General features: G+C 45.1%; 1 protein-coding gene across 1 annotated transcript in view; it reads left to right on the top strand.

Moving 5' to 3' along the window:
* The window catches only part of LOC149370529 (uncharacterized), a 46,145-nt gene that overhangs the window by 20,093 nt on the left and 9,140 nt on the right, over positions 1–16,912 (top strand). The window contains exons 2-8 of the mRNA XM_089583559.1: positions 893–1,042; positions 2,637–2,844; positions 4,608–4,714; positions 8,290–8,489; positions 12,482–12,650; positions 13,279–13,450; positions 15,852–15,952. Of these exons, the coding sequence (XP_089439685.1) occupies positions 893–1,042; positions 2,637–2,844; positions 4,608–4,714; positions 8,290–8,489; positions 12,482–12,650; positions 13,279–13,450; positions 15,852–15,952 (1,107 nt within the window). The remainder of the gene's footprint in view (positions 1–892; positions 1,043–2,636; positions 2,845–4,607; positions 4,715–8,289; positions 8,490–12,481; positions 12,651–13,278; positions 13,451–15,851; positions 15,953–16,912) is intronic.

Raw genomic sequence — 16,912 nt, forward strand, 5'->3', positions numbered from 1 at the left:
GAATTAGGTGACGCCCTTGCAGCCATATCATGGAGGACGGTGAAAGTCTCAATGTAGCAGCCCGTATAAGCGCTAATGTAAGCAGTGCTTGCTCGCAGCGGAAGTCAAAATATGGCGTGGCGTTCTGAGGGCCCTGAAAATTTTGTGTTATCGCCTGATTGTGCTTATTGTTTACTTAAAATTTTCTGTGACTGCGCTTGCTCATCAATTAGTGCTTGTATTGCATCCTTTATCATTGTTAGCCCTTCCGGCTTGTGCATTCTATTCCGTATGTTGTGTGTTGTTATTGCGCTGTGTTTTGCTGAGAATTAAGGCGTCACTTCTAGAGAACATCTTTTATTTGAAAAGGGGAAGCCGGCGCGGCTGTTATGCATAAAGCTTGTGATTATTATTTTTGTGAATTATTTATAACGGTTGAAGAAACGGCCTTTGCCCTTCGACTGATTGGTTGTTTGGTTTATTGGAGTTTAACGGCCCAATGCGACTCAGGCTGTGAGGGAAGCCGTACTCAAGGGCTCCGGAAATTTCGACCACCCGAGGTTCTTTAACGTGTACTGACAGCGCACAGTACACGGGTCTCTATAATTTCGCCTCCATCGAAATGCGACCGCCGCGAACGGGATCGAACCGGCGTCTTTCGGGCCAGCAGCCGAGCGCCATAACCACTGAGCCACCGCGGCGGGTCGCTCTCGACTGAATAATGTGGCAAATACTAACGTGAATTTGGCTATTATTATCTGAGTCCTACCTTTACTTATGATAGGCTTGCAAAACCGGTGTCTTTTTCAAAACTACCGGCCTCCGCAGGGTATTTTAAGCACACATTAGCTTCGCCAAGTGTACCGTTCAAGTGTTGGAATGAACATTTCTCACAGGCTCTTTTTGTTTTTAGAACAACCAGAAGTCATCTGCCGGATCCGCTCATATTGTCATTGAAGATAGAGTCGTCAGGTATTTGACGAGCGCCTTCGAAGTACCAAATGTTGATTTCGGAACATTCATGAGAAACGCATGGAAACAACATGAAGAAAAAGTGGCAATAGTAAGTGTCTTGTGGCGTTCATGGTTTATCTTGTCTTGGGGCGTGTCTTGTCGCGTTCATGACTTACCAAACCGAGAACGTGTACTTGATAGACTAAGAATTCATTAATTTTGCGGTGTGTTTTTGCGTTGTGACTGATATACCAATGCGATGGTGTACACTGAAGGGTGCGTATACGTGATTGGTTGGAAGTTCTGCTGTGTTTCCAATCTAATATTCTTTTATTCTTATATCACTCACTTAAAAAACAGTAATCTTTGCAGCTGAGTTTTGTTTGAATTACAGGATCATGTCCCACATTCTTGGAAAAAAAAATAACATTGAAAATGGTAATGTACGGTTATTCAAAATATTGAAGGTAATGGACCATTCAGTTTAGGTTTATTACCTCAAAAGCCCCCCGTAGGGGCGTTACTTAGGGGGGAAGATTTGATGGGGAGGGGAGAGGGTGGGATTTTCTACTCATCTTCAGATGGGTAGAAAATTCTTTTTTTTTGAAGTCATTTCATCGAGCATTTAAGACTGCCACGGAAAAGCAATGGAAAACGCTTTTGAGAATAGCAAAAATGTTAATAGCAAAAAAAAGGGAGCCTGTCGACGGAAGGTCTGCGGATATATCAGTTGTAGTAGTCTAATCTTACAATATATGAAATAATTGTTTTCATAAACACTACCTGATTCAAAAATGATTTTGTCCAGAATCGTTGGATATGATTAGTCGAGCAAAATACTATTCAAGGCGTCGTAAGGCATAGTAATCATTATAGTTGCATCTTACGACTGTTGAAACACGTAATGAGTGACTGGCGGTGATATATGAGAAAAGTATTTGCCTCATCAAGGCTGACAGAGCAGAAAGGTAGGACTCAGTACTGTGCGAGAAATGAAATGTTTAGTTTCTGATCAATTTATTTTTGGTAAAAGGTACTATTTTTGATGTAAAAGTGAATTTCCTTTCCTGCTAAAGGACTGTGATTTGTTTTCTTCCCCCTCAAAAATAATTTACTCCATCTCATATTTATTATCACCGAATATTCATTATATTTTGCACCCGTGCTTCGACTGGCCAGCAATGATGTGAGTATGTTTCTTGATGTCCACCAGCACCGATATTACTACACCGCAAAATGCTCCTGTTTGATTACTACGCCGCAAAAGGCTTCTCTTTACCTCAAAAACCCAATTTTCAAAAATTAGTGATAACTTTCCCCGAAAAGCCTGGTTTATTACTATGCTTTCAAAGGCGCGATAGGAAGGCGATAAATATAAAAGCTGTATGTACAACGAATATTATTAACACAGGTTTGTCCCATCACATTCTATAATCACCCATCAATTTCTTATTATTGATCTTTGCTTCTGATGCACCTGAATCTCAAATAGGCCAATTATGCCAGCACGAGGCATGTAATCTTACCAGCTGATTAGAGTGCACGCAACAGTTAAGTGAGTGATAACCAGTAAACTTTCAAGAGGACAACATGTCAGCTGGAATGAACCGGCCGCCTTTCGTTATGTCGCATCGTGAGGGTGGAGTTTCGCGTTTCCCTACCAGTCTGGCAGCACTGTCGCGTTTCTTCTCCACTCAACACAGGTTGACGACACGTCAGGAGAGAGCTGCACCTTTGCGGAGCTGGATCGACAGTGCAGGAGCGTGGCCGCCGGTCTGCGGAGCTTGGGCTTTGTGCCGGGCGACGTGGCCACCTTTGTCAGCGTTAACAGCCTGGACCAGCTGGTGGCTCTATTTGGAGCAATCTTTGCCGGAGCAAAGGTCACTTTCGAGAAGACTAGCTTAACTGGAAGTAAGTGATTAGCTCTCCGCTAGGATAGTATCTGCTGCACAGTACCTGCATTTAGAACTGCAGACGAGCTAACAAATACATTCTGAGAAATAAAATCCTGAAAAGGTCTACCATTTTACCGATCAACACGTGTTACGAGAGAACGTGGGCTATAGAGAACACTGCCAAGAAGTAGTCATGACATCTAGGCATGCAGTCGGAGCGATCGAAAGTGGGCTGTCCTTTTCCCAGAGAAAATGGTATGAGCAAATTTTTCCAAGGCTGGCCTTTTCTGGGCTTTCATGCATGTCGTGAGCCGAAACCAAACTCAACATTTCGATTCGTTGCTTTCTGGCACAAAAAAGAAGTGATTATCAGTGTGTCGTCTGTAGAATTATGCTGGCCAAGGAGAATATGTTGTGAAAGGTATTCCGCTCTACTAAGAGTTAAATAAATTGCAGCGACTTAGGTGTGTGACGTGTCGTCGTCAGGCGTAAGTCAGAACAACGCCTCCTATCATTCTAATGCCTGTCAGGTCATCCGATTTTCAATGAGACCAGTCCGAAGGCATCGTCCGACTGTAAACCGCGCTGTGTTGCACGCTCCGGCGAGAGTCCCAAGTAGAGGTGCCTGGCATGGCTTCTTTACACACCGAAATACAGCCCTGTCTTTCCATACCCACATGATCTGCCTGAGCCGGGACTGGGAGGAAAGCTAGCGAGCAGGAGGGGTCACGAGTGCGTGACAAAAATCGCCTTGATTCGATATATTTGGTCAAATCATTTTTAGTCATTGTCTCGGACACTGACAGATAATGAGATTAGAGGAGGCATGTGGTTAGTACTGAGCGGGTTTTGGTGCGTTATATTGACGGAGAGAAAAAAAAAATGAAACACAGCCGTCATACGCACAAGCGAAAGTTTCTTCTCGTGATGGGCAATTGCGTCCTCATAGCCATAGTTGTTCACATAGAAACTTGACAGGTCGCATAAACAGACGAATGTGAACTGGTGTTCTGTGACGAAGAACAGGATCGCTAGCATAAGGCGAAAGCAGTAAAGAAGGACAAAAGAAAACGTTTTGTGTGATCAAGGAAGAATTTGATGGTATTTTAGTCTTTGTGTGAGTGTATATGGAAAGTTCTGCGATGCGAGTAATGATCGCAATGTACAGTATGGCAATGAACACAATAAGGATGCGTAATATTGTCTACTACCATGGGAGTGTGCATAACCTTTTTAATAAATAAAATATGTCCAAACCTAGGTATGTGAGATCCACGAGCATATAGACCAAGGCGCATTACTTGTACAGGCTAATGCTTCCGTGGACGGAGTGGGGTCGGTTGAGATGGGGCATTCGGCGAAACGTGGGCAGTAATTCGTTTTCCTTAGCTGGAGAGCTGTAATTACATTTCTGTTAGACGTCCTTTCTGTGCGAAGTAGCAAGTCTCAATGGTCACTTTGTCACTTTCGGTGTTTTGCGCTTTTGCGCAATCGCATCACGACTGCTGTAGCCTGGCAGGTTGCAAAAACAAGGCATGCAAGTGCACATGATGAGAAGCACGTTGAGGAGTAATGAAAAAGACAAACTCAATCCTATAACCGCGTCAATGACACATAGTTTTATTATTCTCCCTAGGCAATGAGCATCGAATGAATGACACCGCTCATAATAAAAGTTTTAACGCAGTTTCAGGTTTAGTACCCCTCAGTGAACCGTGGCAAACTAAACTGTGATGAGAAATACTATTCCGACAGTTACATTACCTCTCTTAAATGCAGGGGAACTCGAAAGCCAGCTGGCAAAAATGTCTCCAAGTGTGGTGTTCTGTGATAGTGAAAACTCCGAAAAAGTGAGTGCAGCAAGCAAGAAGCTCACAACTGTAAAGGTAAGGCCACTGGCTTCTTCAAGAGCAGAAGATGAAATGCCAGAGTGTAACGTGTAGCTCAGTTGACATTCTGAGAATCCGTGAAGGCACAAAATTTACGTTTTTTATTCAGCCGAACCAGTAGCCTTGCATTCCTAATGGAAAGCCAGGAAGAAAGCTTGCAGAGAGGGGCTGCAAACTGAGCACCAAAACAAATGATATGGTTAAGTATAGTGACACCGAGAAATTGCAGCAGTATAGAAATGCGGCAGCGGCCGCTGTACCTGTGCACACGTGCACAGGAAGTAGAAATACGAGCTGTACGAATAAAAAAAGAGAACAAGGACAGCGCTTGTTCTCGTTCTGTTCTCGCTAACTCGACGGGCCGGGACCTTGTGCCTTTCATTTCTTTTTCTCAGTCACAGCATAGTTGGTGTCCTCGCTCCGTTTTCTTGGTTAAGTATCCGTTTACGTTTAATCTGTAGATACGGATAAGTTACGATGTGCCAAGTACTCCTAAAGAAAACGAATATGCGTGCAGATATCGCGTTCAGGTCGTGGAAACTAAAAATATAACAGAAACAAGTTACTTCCCGGAGCGAAAGATCATATGGTTGGTTTAAGCGCCATTACCTTGGTGCTAAGAGAGCGTCTGTTACATCCACCATTCTTGTCGATACATCCACCGCATTTGGTAGGTATGTCATGAGTGAAGCGCGGGACATTAAAATAGTCCGTTATCTATCGATGCCTCGGGTATACGCGGGGACGCACATATGCTGTGTGACAAAGTATTTTTTACATAAAGCATACGATAAGTGTCAGGCACGATTGAGAAATTGGTGCTTCATGTTCATTGTCGCCGCAAAGTACATTCTGGAGGCTCGAGAAATTTGGCTGTGGCAACAATTATTTTCATTCACCTCGTTTAAGTACCGCTATCGAGCTTCAGTTCTAAAGAGTGTGGACGAACGTAGGCTAAACAATGTGCGCCTACTTTCACAGGGGCTGCAATTTAAATACAGAAGGCTTCCTTTTTCGCGGACGATGTCCGTGCCATGCCTAAAACAGAGGGCGCCTGCTTCGAGTAGTAGCTATGCGCTTTTGTATTATTGTCTATGGAAGCCAGATTTGTGTATGCTTCCCGGACACCGCTCGTGCTTCCCTTTCGCAAGCGTGACCACATGGCTGTAAAACATTCATGCACTCCACGGGAGCGGACACTGTATAGGCCTTCCGGTGGCCAGAGTAATGCTTTTGTTTTCCACGCGCCACTAGCGGTCGCTTGACGCCAAAGCATTCGTGCAGTGTAGAGAAGTCGGCACTTCCGCACTTCTTTGCACTCAATTGCTGCCATAAACGCATTAGTTTGCGTCCCGTTCTCACGTGTGACCTGCTTTTTTTATGGCCCGCATACACACGTTTTTCAGAAGCTTCTTTTTTGTATCTAGACCACACCTTATTATGAAACATTTCTAGTTATCTTTGCAACAGCAGTGCATGTGGCTCGCGAAGTTCACAACAGATGGAGCCGACCATCCATATGGCGAATGTTTTGACTATAAATTGTTCAGGTAGGTCTTTGTGCGGCGAAGAGCTAACTCACTCACTACTACAGCCCCTTTCTTACAATTAATGCAGTTCGGCGAGCTAGAAATGAAGATATAAGCAAGCAACCGATGTAACCGCTGCGCCAAAAGTGGCCCCTACATGCTTCGGCGGGTGCTTTCCCTCACAACTTGGTTGCTCTGGGTGGCAACGCTGCAGAGCTACGCACAGCTCTGGTTCACGTAGGGAGCCTATACACGAACTCAATGTTCGCTAAACGAGCTAAGCCATCCAGCGGTGCGCGGAGGAAGTGCTCATTGGTATCGCCAGTAACTTACTACAGGGGCAGATGAGGTTTTGGCCGTAATAGCACCGAATTTGTTACAGTTTTGCACTGTCTCTCTTATCGTCATTTTATGTTTTGTTATTCTGCACTGGAGCGCGACGTTCCAGGGCTGCTGTTACCCCGCATTTGAAGGTTGATAGTGGCCTTTGCCCTGCAGTGGGCGTAGTCAGGCTGCTGCTGCTGCTGATGATGATGATGAGTGGCATACCGAGTTAATGACACCTTAGTCAAAATCAAAAAGAAATAGGCATGGGCAGTCATTTAATGCGAACGCAAACTACCGGATGATCGCTAAGGATAACGGACTGGCTTTTAACAGAAGGCGAGCGAAGCAGGGGGCGTCAGCAAGTTAGGTGGGCAAATGAGATTAAGAAGTTTGCGGGTATACGGGGGCTGTAGCTGGCACAGCGCAGTGCTAATCGGAGGGACATGAGAGAGGCATTTGCCCTGCAGTGAACGCAGTTAGGCCACTGCTGTTGATGATAACTCGCATCTGATTTTAGCAAGGACACCGATAAAGGAACTACTTTTTGAACGAGTCGTAGAGCAGAGAGCAGAATTATTGTGCCGCCAATTGCTCTACCGTAGCGGCACTTAAATATTGATCTCAAGAATTCAGCATCGACCTGTGGCTTAGTACGAGTACGCAGCAACGCACCCAAACACCCACCGTAGTCATCAATTGCTGCTGTCACCATTTGGAGTCCAGATCAGTGCCCTGACGCAATTTTTGAAGAATGCGAAGAGAGTCATCCATATATGTTCCGTTTCCGTGCTGGTAAATAATGCCCTGAAATGAACCGTGTGGCACTCCTTCCTTTTGAGGGACGCAAATAGAACACGACTGTCCGTGTTGTAATCTGGGCAGTATATAAGGTCTAGATAAGATCTAAGTTGCCGCGCACACCACATTATGTACAGAGCGGTGACTTTGCCAGGCCCTTCTTATTCATCCACGCTAGGATAAGACCAAAGCCCATGCGAATGCGGTGGAGCCGAGTCTAAATTTAATTATGTATGCTAGCATTAGGCCACCGAATGCAATGTGTTCACACTTGACACATTTGTGTAGTTCTCTACTCCTGCCATCCTGGAGCCGAGTCGTGGACTTTGAGAGCCGGTTCGACTGTCACCATACGCTGAGCACAGTCTTGCACAGCATGTGCTGAGTTGTCTTAGTAGATGGTACGTACTACAACTGATGGGCTCGCGTCTTGGAACACGGCCACGGAAGCCACATTTTGGGAAGTGCGAATTGCAATGCGCCTGTATACAGTGAAATCCGTGCACATCACAAAACGCTGCAGGCGGTCGCCTTGAATCCACAACTCGGATCGACAGCATGTGTCAGAGGGCACTGGGCCGCTTTGTTGCGTGAATACCATACAATGAATCTTGCGGTGAAGTCGCATCGAGAGAAATGCTTCTGCATCATTGTTATTGGCAGCCCCGATAGAATTTGCACGGCCATTTTTTTTTATATTGCCGAAGCGTGAGTAGCTATAAGCGCAACTTTCTTGTATTGATCTCTGGCTGTGTTCAGTTGACGAGCATAAACTCCCCCTTCATTTGTCATTCCCGCTACAGCCACTAGCTGCACTCCATCGAACGCTACGACCGGCTCCTTTTTTAGCCTACCTGATTAGTTCCAAAATGTACACTTTTGGTGCCTAATGGAGTTTTCTCTCTTCCGCTGTCCAAGGCCTTCGTGGCATTCGGAAAGTGCAACGACATGCTAGAGTTCGCAAAGCTCAAGAACGGACCTTGCGATCAAATCGAGCAACCGGTCCCGAGAGACCCGGAGGACGTGCTTTTCATATTCTACACGAGCGGCACCACGGGACGACCCAAAGGCGCACTCATCACCCATCGCAATTTCGTCGCCCAAGTCACCGGTGTCGCGTAAGTGGCTGACCCCCATTAAATTACGTCTCATCTCTGAGCAAAATGAACCGACGCTCAGGCAGCGACCAAATACCGAGCGTTAAAACACCTAACATAGGTTGCCGGTTCAAATGCCTGGCACGAGCTACACTCTAACTAGGAAGTTTATGCTGCACGAAACGCGAAATCGTATGCCGCCACCCCGAACACTCTGCGGCAAACGGTTGATCCTTAAATTTTACGGGAATATCGGAACTAATTGGCCCCACTTTGCCGCCTACCAGGCAATTCTTTTATTTTTCTCTTTCCTCTTTTAACTCTCCTCTATCTGCACGTGGCAGCGGTGGTGGCTTGGCTCGAGCCAGTAGGCAGGCCCGTGCAATTTCCTTTTCATCCTTCTTTCAGCCGCAACAACAACAACAACAAGTTTTGATTAGCGGTGCTCGGGCGTCACGCTGGCGCCTGTCATTTCATTTATTACATTATGTAACCACCTCGGTTGCTATGGCAACCACTTGGTTACGATATTCGTTATAACGCATAACGCTGAGACCGGAAACGCGATAAGTAGAGCTTAACGCTCGAATACAATGTCGTTGCTATGGAGGCCGCCGCTTCACATATTATCCGTGCAATCAGCATAACTCGGTGGCTGCAAACGCGAATAGTGGAGCTAACGCCCTAAAAAACGCCCGGCTAAGAACACACGAGTAGGCAATTTGGCCAATTGAGTGAGCCATTAACAATAACAGCACTGGTAACACTACTGATTAAACGGCCATATGATCTTATTAACGGATGCAACAGATGTAGGAAGCATTTTCATTAGCAGTGGGGGGTGAATTAGTAGAGGAACACAAAGTCTTCTCGTAGCGGTTGGTATCGCTTGGAATTGCGTGCGCTGAAGATAATGAGAGTCAGAATCAGAATCAGTTTACTGTGATAAAAAAAAATGTATGATGCGTTCTGAGTGTGACATTTTTGTTAACAGAGTAGTAGGAAGCCTTCTTTAGTTTTTCTTCCTGAAGTATTGTGCCTTTCGAAGTCTTTCATGAAGGACAGCAACTCTGCTCTGTATTCAGCAGATTTACTTTGTATTATCGTGGCCATAGGCTTGAACAAAAAGAGGGTGAAATGGCTGTTTGGGCTGGACGCTTGTCCTAGCTGTTCGGCAGTGTCTTTCCAATTTATCTCGCTGTAAAAAGTTCAGTTTTTGAATGCATTAGGTCAGATTCTATTCAAAGGATTATGTGAGGTGCGCACAAAAAAGAATTTCCTAAAGCGAGCCCCATGCCACGGTGAAAGAGGGACACGAGGCGCTCATGTCTCGTAACTAAATTGGCTACAAGACTGCCAAGCAATGCTCAAGACTGTGCCTCAGGTGAGGTCGGCTTAAAACAGCCACTCGCTGGTGCGCTGTGTGTCGTCGCTGCTCTGGACTTGCAAATCGCCGGTCATATGTGAACGTGACTGCACAGAAATTCACGTCATGCTTGCCTGTCGGGAGCAGTAGTATCGATTTCCACAGTGAGAGTTTGGCCACTGCCTCCGATTTATAAAACGCTTAAATTCCACGACTGATACTGTATGTGTTGATCTACGACAGCATAACAATACCATTGTATTTATATCATGAGGAATAGTTGCACGTTCCAACACCGTGAAGCTCTGCATCGCGCAGGACTCCGTACTCTGTGAAGCGCGCCTGTCTTCAAGGTATTTTCTGCTAATGATAACTATCTGTAATGTAAGCTGAGCCTCACCTCATTTCCCAGCAAAGCGGGAACGGGCTAGCCAGCCGCACCCTCGATGTTTGCTTGATATCGCAGCGTCACGTTTCACGATTTCTATGGCACGGCCGGTGGCCACTTGTGGCAATTTATTTTCTTGTGAACTGTACAGTGCACAACAATGACAGCGCTAACACTGTCCGGAATAACCAATAACAAATTTCAAGCCGGTTTGAGTAGGCGGTCAGCGTGCCTAGGTCCACAGGAGAACATATTATTAGCGGCGCTATAGCGTTTAAAGGGCGTCTATGACGGAAATCGATCGTGCGGCAATATAATCTTTGTATGCATAGCCTAGAACATTGCGAAGCCTGTGGGTCCAAGAAGGCCGCCGGAACCGTGAATTTATATTGGAATGGGCTCCGCAAATGCCTCTTTCGGGCTGTTGGTGTCGAAACGTAGGATCAGTTTTTGGCAGCGGGAATGATGTAGCAGCCTTATTATTGGGCGCTGCCTTTCTTCTTAGTTGCACTTGGGGTTTAAACTTAGTTCCGTTAGAAATGGGAAAGGACTGAAAGGTATGTGTCTGAGTGTTGTATGCTTTTGCCTGAAAAAAAAAAACCTGGTAGAACAAGTAAAAGCGAACGAAAACTAATAGGAACAACGGCATGGGTGACACTTTGCCCTTCGCTTCAAACACGCAAACTGCTCATACCGAGAAGCAATCGAAAAAAAAGGTACTGTCCACTTCACGGAAAAAAAAAGTGAACACATTTAGGAGTCGAGATGTGAGAAGGTGGCAAGGGGAAAACTGGTAGTAGCTTTCTTTTCCTACTTTTGACAAAGGGATTAGAAGTCAACATGGCACTCCCTTTGTTTTGTTAACCTTCCCTGTGTTTTCTCCGACGTTTACGAGAAATGAAGACGGCGTTAAAAATGCACGGCTGTGTGTTACCGTGGCAAGGCAACAATTATTGCCAGATTTCGCTGCGTGTATTGAAGGTGGGGCTCCTGTTAAGAGCGCCAAATTTTGGCACTGGGTCAGTGAAATGGGCGTAGGAAACATTTCGTGTCAGCTTTTAATTCGGATAATTGTAAACAGAAAAATTTTCGTTCACATTCGCTGATTTCAATGATACTTTGGCGCTGGTGTACATTATGCATGAATAATACCTGTTATAAGAAAAACTGGGTTTGAAAAAAAATTACAGTGCTCTTAGTGCTTTCGGCTCTCTCTATCCGCAAAATTAAAATGACTAAACTTGCACTTCCTATTGACAACACTCTGACACCACTTTAACGCTTCTCTATTCTTGAGAAGAGATTTAATTTTTTATCAAGTTGAACTCAAATACCTCACCTCATGATCACATAAGCAAAGCATCCCACTTGCAGGCAAAGACTGGTGAGATAACACGATCCGTTCTTTAGAGGACCGGCCACCTGCTGGGTTTTTGGTTAATTTGACACCGTGGCTGCGTTGAGCGGTATGCTCGGGAGCGCTGCGTTCTGTTGCTCGCACCAGTTAATATAAACTGAAAAGATTGATCATGCATCGAACACTAAAAAAAGAGTCACGAACTCGAAGAAAGAAAATCTGGCATACTGTAACCTTCTGTTTTAAGTACACGAATTCCTTCGTCCCAGGCGCCGCACATATAGAGGTGCTGTCAATGGTGCATCACTTATTATTGCGCCGTGTTCTAAAAATAGAAATAAAATAAGGAAAGGTTGCGCTACAGAATAGCACAACTTTTTTACGTGCACTCTACCCTCCTCTCTTCTCTCACCGCATCGTCGCCATCACGACCCTCTTTCTTCTCCTCCTCCCTTCCCCCAGTGCAGGGTAGCTGGCCAGACATCAACCTTTCTCGCCGAACACTTTTCCTTCGTTTCATTAATATATATATATATATATATGTTCCCCAAAACTGAATAGTCCTGTAAGCGGCGGCTATGTGCATTTTATGTCATTCACCGAGGAACGTACAAAAACTTCAGGTCACCTTCATTTTGCGGGGCACAGTTACAATCATGACAAAGTTTTCACCATATATTAGAAGCTATAAGTTCGTGTGTAGTATGGAACGCGCGGTCGTCTCGCGCTTGTAGCCTAACCAGCAAGCCTGAAAACGACGCACCAGCATCATTGCTTCGACTCTACTAGCGATAATGTATGAAATGTTCTTTAAACTACTTCGAATGAAAACATGCAGATTTTTCAGACAATCTGTGGGATTCAGAATGCAGGGCTCTATTTCTTCACAACCCTCTTCCCAGGTCCGAAAAGACGACGTTCTTCGAGAGAGATGTGTACTTGGGACTGCTTCCCTTCGCTCATCCACTAGGGCTTTGTGTTACCTGCTGCCAGATGGTAAACGGCGCTATGACAGTCGCGCTACGCACTATGGGCATCGCCAGTTTGCTCGCAGCATGTGGGAAATACAAGGTAGGACGCTAGCTTCAGCGTTTGCACTACGTTACTTTTACGGAGAAGTCTTTGCTGGATGATGCCATATTTGACATTTGAGGTTGTGTAATATAGAGCCCAATATGCATGAAAAATCGACGTGCTTCTCCCCGCTTTCTTTGCTTGGCATATAAAAAAAATTCTTGCGCTGCAAAAGTTGTGCAGCGCTGAGGTTTTGACTGTAGGTGCCAAATAAACAGTTGTCGGCCAAAAGCTGAGTGTAGGCGGGATCGCAGTGTCGCGCAGAACGTACGCTTTTCTGGTTAAAACGATCGCTATAATCATGTCAATTGCTGCGAGCCTCGAGAGCGCGAAATTATGATTAATCTCAGAACGTAATGATCTTCTGACCCTTTCGATATAAATTTCTGACATAAGTTTGTAAAGTCATAAATTATTTATTTTCTTAACAAAAAATCAATTCATTTCCCACGTAAAACACTTTGCAATGTGCTGTAGGCAGCAGGAAAGAATACACTTTTTGTTCTGATAAAAAGAGCAAAATTTTAACTTCACGAGTTTTTTTAGAAACAGCATGCCTACAATTCTCAAGGAAAAAAACCGAAAAGAGCCATTTTTGCACTTTTACTGGCGCTTTTCATTCCAGAATGTGATGCTGTTGCTGTATCCGACCTATGTCCGGTACCTCATCGAGGTCCCTCTTCCGGAAAAGCTTGATTTGAGCGGAGTGCGGGCAATCCTAATCGGTGGAAACTCGATTCCGACGAAGCACATAGAGAGACTTTCTGAGATGTTTCCCTGTGCCGACGTTCTCTGTGGTAAGTTTAAGAAGAAGTTTTCCGGGGCCACATCAAAACGGAGAAGTGTGATCGAAATCATTGAGGTGCTGATCACACGACATCATTAGAAAGAGTTCCGAAAGCCCTGAAGTCACTCTGAGGGTGAACAGAAGTTCGTCTGTGTCGATAGGATACCGCGTTCTTTTCGCATAAAGAAAATGAAGCTTTTATAAGGTTGAAAAGACGGAAAAACGAAATACTGGTGTCTCCACTGCCGGCCGATTTCGCAAGTAGTCGCAATTGACTTTTTTCGGGGCGTGGATACCAGAGTCTACGCTGCAGCTCCGTTGTCTTCTGTAAGGATGTCACGAGTTTAAATTAGTGGCGGGAAGTCTTCCAGATTTCAAATTTTCAGCCGGTAATTGGGTCTATATCTACTATAGAGACGTGAAAATAGCCAAAAACAATCATGAAATAAATTTCCAGTCAGTACAGTAACTCGATGGAGTTGTCAGCGGTGTTCCTTTAAGAAGTATACGAACTCCTCAATTTGCAACCGGCATCTGCCAAGATGGCACATGTTTCTCTCCACAGGGGTTCATTTTTTTTTAAATCATAAGCACGCAGACCATTGCTTCGGAAAGCACCCTATTATGCTACCACGCGGCAGAACTAGAAGGAATAGGAGAGCCAGAATGTGTGCTCTCTGAAGGGATCTCAACATATGCGGAAGGTGCAAGCTAGCTGCCACTCTGTGCTTGACGCGCAGGCACAAAACAGTCTAGAGAGAAATATGGCGATGCGCCCTGATTACTTCCAGCAAAGGTGTTCAGGCATCTGCGCAAAACACGTTTATCCTTGCGCGCCCCAGCAGATATTATCATGAGCAAAAGCTGCAGCAGGTACTGCCACCGTCTGGCCCCCTATGGGCCATACTACAAAAACGCGTGGTTACTTGGAGAGCGCTCAGAATTTAGGTTTGCTTTTCTATACACGTTCAAGGTTCATGTCTGTATGGAAACGTGTGCTGGCGTCGGGTGTGATGTGAGCCAATACAAAATAGTGCTGGGAGATCCATGCCAGAGAAGAGCAGACGGCTCTAGCTGTGTCACGTCGCTGTAAGCGGATGCCGGTCATTTGTCTGCATCGAGCCGTGATGCGACGCTGATCGTCTGAAAAGTCAGCTCTTTTGCGATGCTTTCAGAAAATCAGCTAGCACAGTACAGTTCTCTAATTGGCAACCGCGGAAAAACGCTTCCAAAACGTTGGGGGAATGGTTGTGTTGTGCGCTATCCAAAGAACCTAACATTTTATTTCTAAGCCGAAAGCTGCTCACAGCGCAAAGGAGCAGCTTGCAACAGAGGAAAGCGGGGGGGGGGGGGGGGAGGAGAATATGTAGGTCTGAATAAAGCTGACTTAAAGTGCAGCTACAGTAACGCACCGAAGGTGTGCCTTTGCGATGAAAATTTGCTGAAGGGTTTAAATATATTTCTGAAGTAAAACTGAGTACAACATTGGTTTGCGCAATTTGGTGTGGACAGCACTCATCGTGTGTCTATCATTCTTCTTGTCCGTCGTTTTCTCTTTCTTTTAGCATTATTTTGCTGAAGCTAAAACGCGCCAGAAGCAATGTGGCCGTGAACAATATTTAGCTGGTAGAAATTTCACCGCTGTACTGAGAGATATTAGGTATATAAATACATGTCTCTCCTAAAATGCAGACATGAATCTGCACTCTAAGATATATCTGCACTTTGCACACAGTGACTCTAAACAACGGCACGGAGGCCAATTCTTGAAGGAGAGAATATGAGATGAAAATAATGCTGAATGCTTCTGGAGGTCTGTCACCTAAAGGCACACTTGAAACAGTGTGGTTGCAATCCTTTGTTCACTTAGGCTGCATGTTCGCAAGAAGGGAACATCAGCCGGGTGAAGTTTACTACGCGAGAAAGGGTTGTTTAAGGTGTTCTTTGATTATTGCTCCCTGCCAGGCACACCGAAAGCCCTGTTAAACTAGGTTTTCTAAGTATACCGCTATCTAGAATTCCTTGCCGCCGTCGATTACATTTCGCTATTGGTAATCGATTGTAACTCGAAAGCCACCGAGAACGGTCAAGCTAACCTTGACAACAACGACGATTACGAAGGCTTTAAAAGCGTACACTGTTATATATGAAGATGCATAGCGTAAACTGTGTACACGACCGCGTTGGTAGGAGGGTTGGGGGGGGGGGGGGGGGTTGTATCTATGTGATATTAGATATGTAGATGATTTGATATTTGATCGGAAGACGACAAAAAAGAGAAAATAATTAGGGTGGTGAACCAAGTACACGCGAGAGAATGCCGGGATTCAAAGGCAGTTCATGGCAATGCATTTCTGAAGCGGTTGCACACAGCGTTCATTTCGCACGTCTACAACTTATTTCTTTGTCAGGGTACGGACTGACAGAAGTGGCCGCTGCTGCTACGTACTGCCGAGTCCTTTGTAGTGACGCAAGCTGCTCTGGTCCTCCCGTTCCTGACTTGGACATGAAGGTGAATCCGGGGTGTATGGAAGCGAGATCGGGCAGTTTTAGCGTGAATGAGGATTACTTACCGTATGGAACTTGTAGCGGGGATATGCACTATTCACAGGACTGCGTGGTCTGTTAGAGTGAAGTTAGAATATTAGAAGTAGAATAGAATCTAGTGTGTTTGCAGGAATGTAAGGAATGTAAAGAGCTTTTTTTGCCGGAAATTGAACTGAAAAGTCACCCATGACGTTATAATAGTATATTCACGTTAAAATTGAATAGTATGTGGAGGCGAAAGCAGAAAGTGACGTTGCATATTGGTTGATGCATCGTAAAGGCCGGCTCTAAACTTTAGGAAATGGAAAGCAAGCAAAGTTAGAATGCCGCATAGGCCGGCCAACGCAAGCTCCAAGCCAGATTTACCGATCAACACATATCGAAGCCACTTATAACGATTGTACAGCTACTATAGCCCTCCATAAAGTTAGCAATAAAATTCCAATACGGAAAGGTGTCAGGCAGGGAGACACGATCTCGCCAATGTTATTCACCGCTTGGTTACAAAGGTATTCCGGGGTCTGAAATGGGAAGAGTTGGGGATAAGAGTTAATGGAGAATACCTGAGTAATTTGCGATTCGCTGATGACATTGCCTTGCTAAGCCACTCTGGACATGAACTGCTAAGCATGATCAGTGAGTTAGACAGGCAGAGCAGAATGGTGGGGCTAAATATTAACATACAGAAAACCAAAGTAATGTTCAACAGCCTAGCAAGGGAAGAGCAGTTCGCAATTGGTAGCGAGGTGCTGGAAGTTGTAAGAGAATATGTCTACTTAGGTCAGGTAGTGACTGCTGATCCGGATTATGAGAGGGAAATAACTAGAAGATTAAGAATGACATGGAGCTCATATGGCAGGTTCTGTATGATTATGAATGGCAGTTTATCAATATCCCTCAAGAGAAAAATATACAACAGCTGTAT

The sequence above is a fragment of the Amblyomma mixtum genome, chromosome 1, assembly GCF_055824585.1.
Source record: "Amblyomma mixtum isolate Tamu chromosome 1, ASM5582458v1, whole genome shotgun sequence".
Lineage (NCBI taxonomy): Eukaryota > Metazoa > Arthropoda > Arachnida > Ixodida > Ixodidae > Amblyomma > Amblyomma mixtum.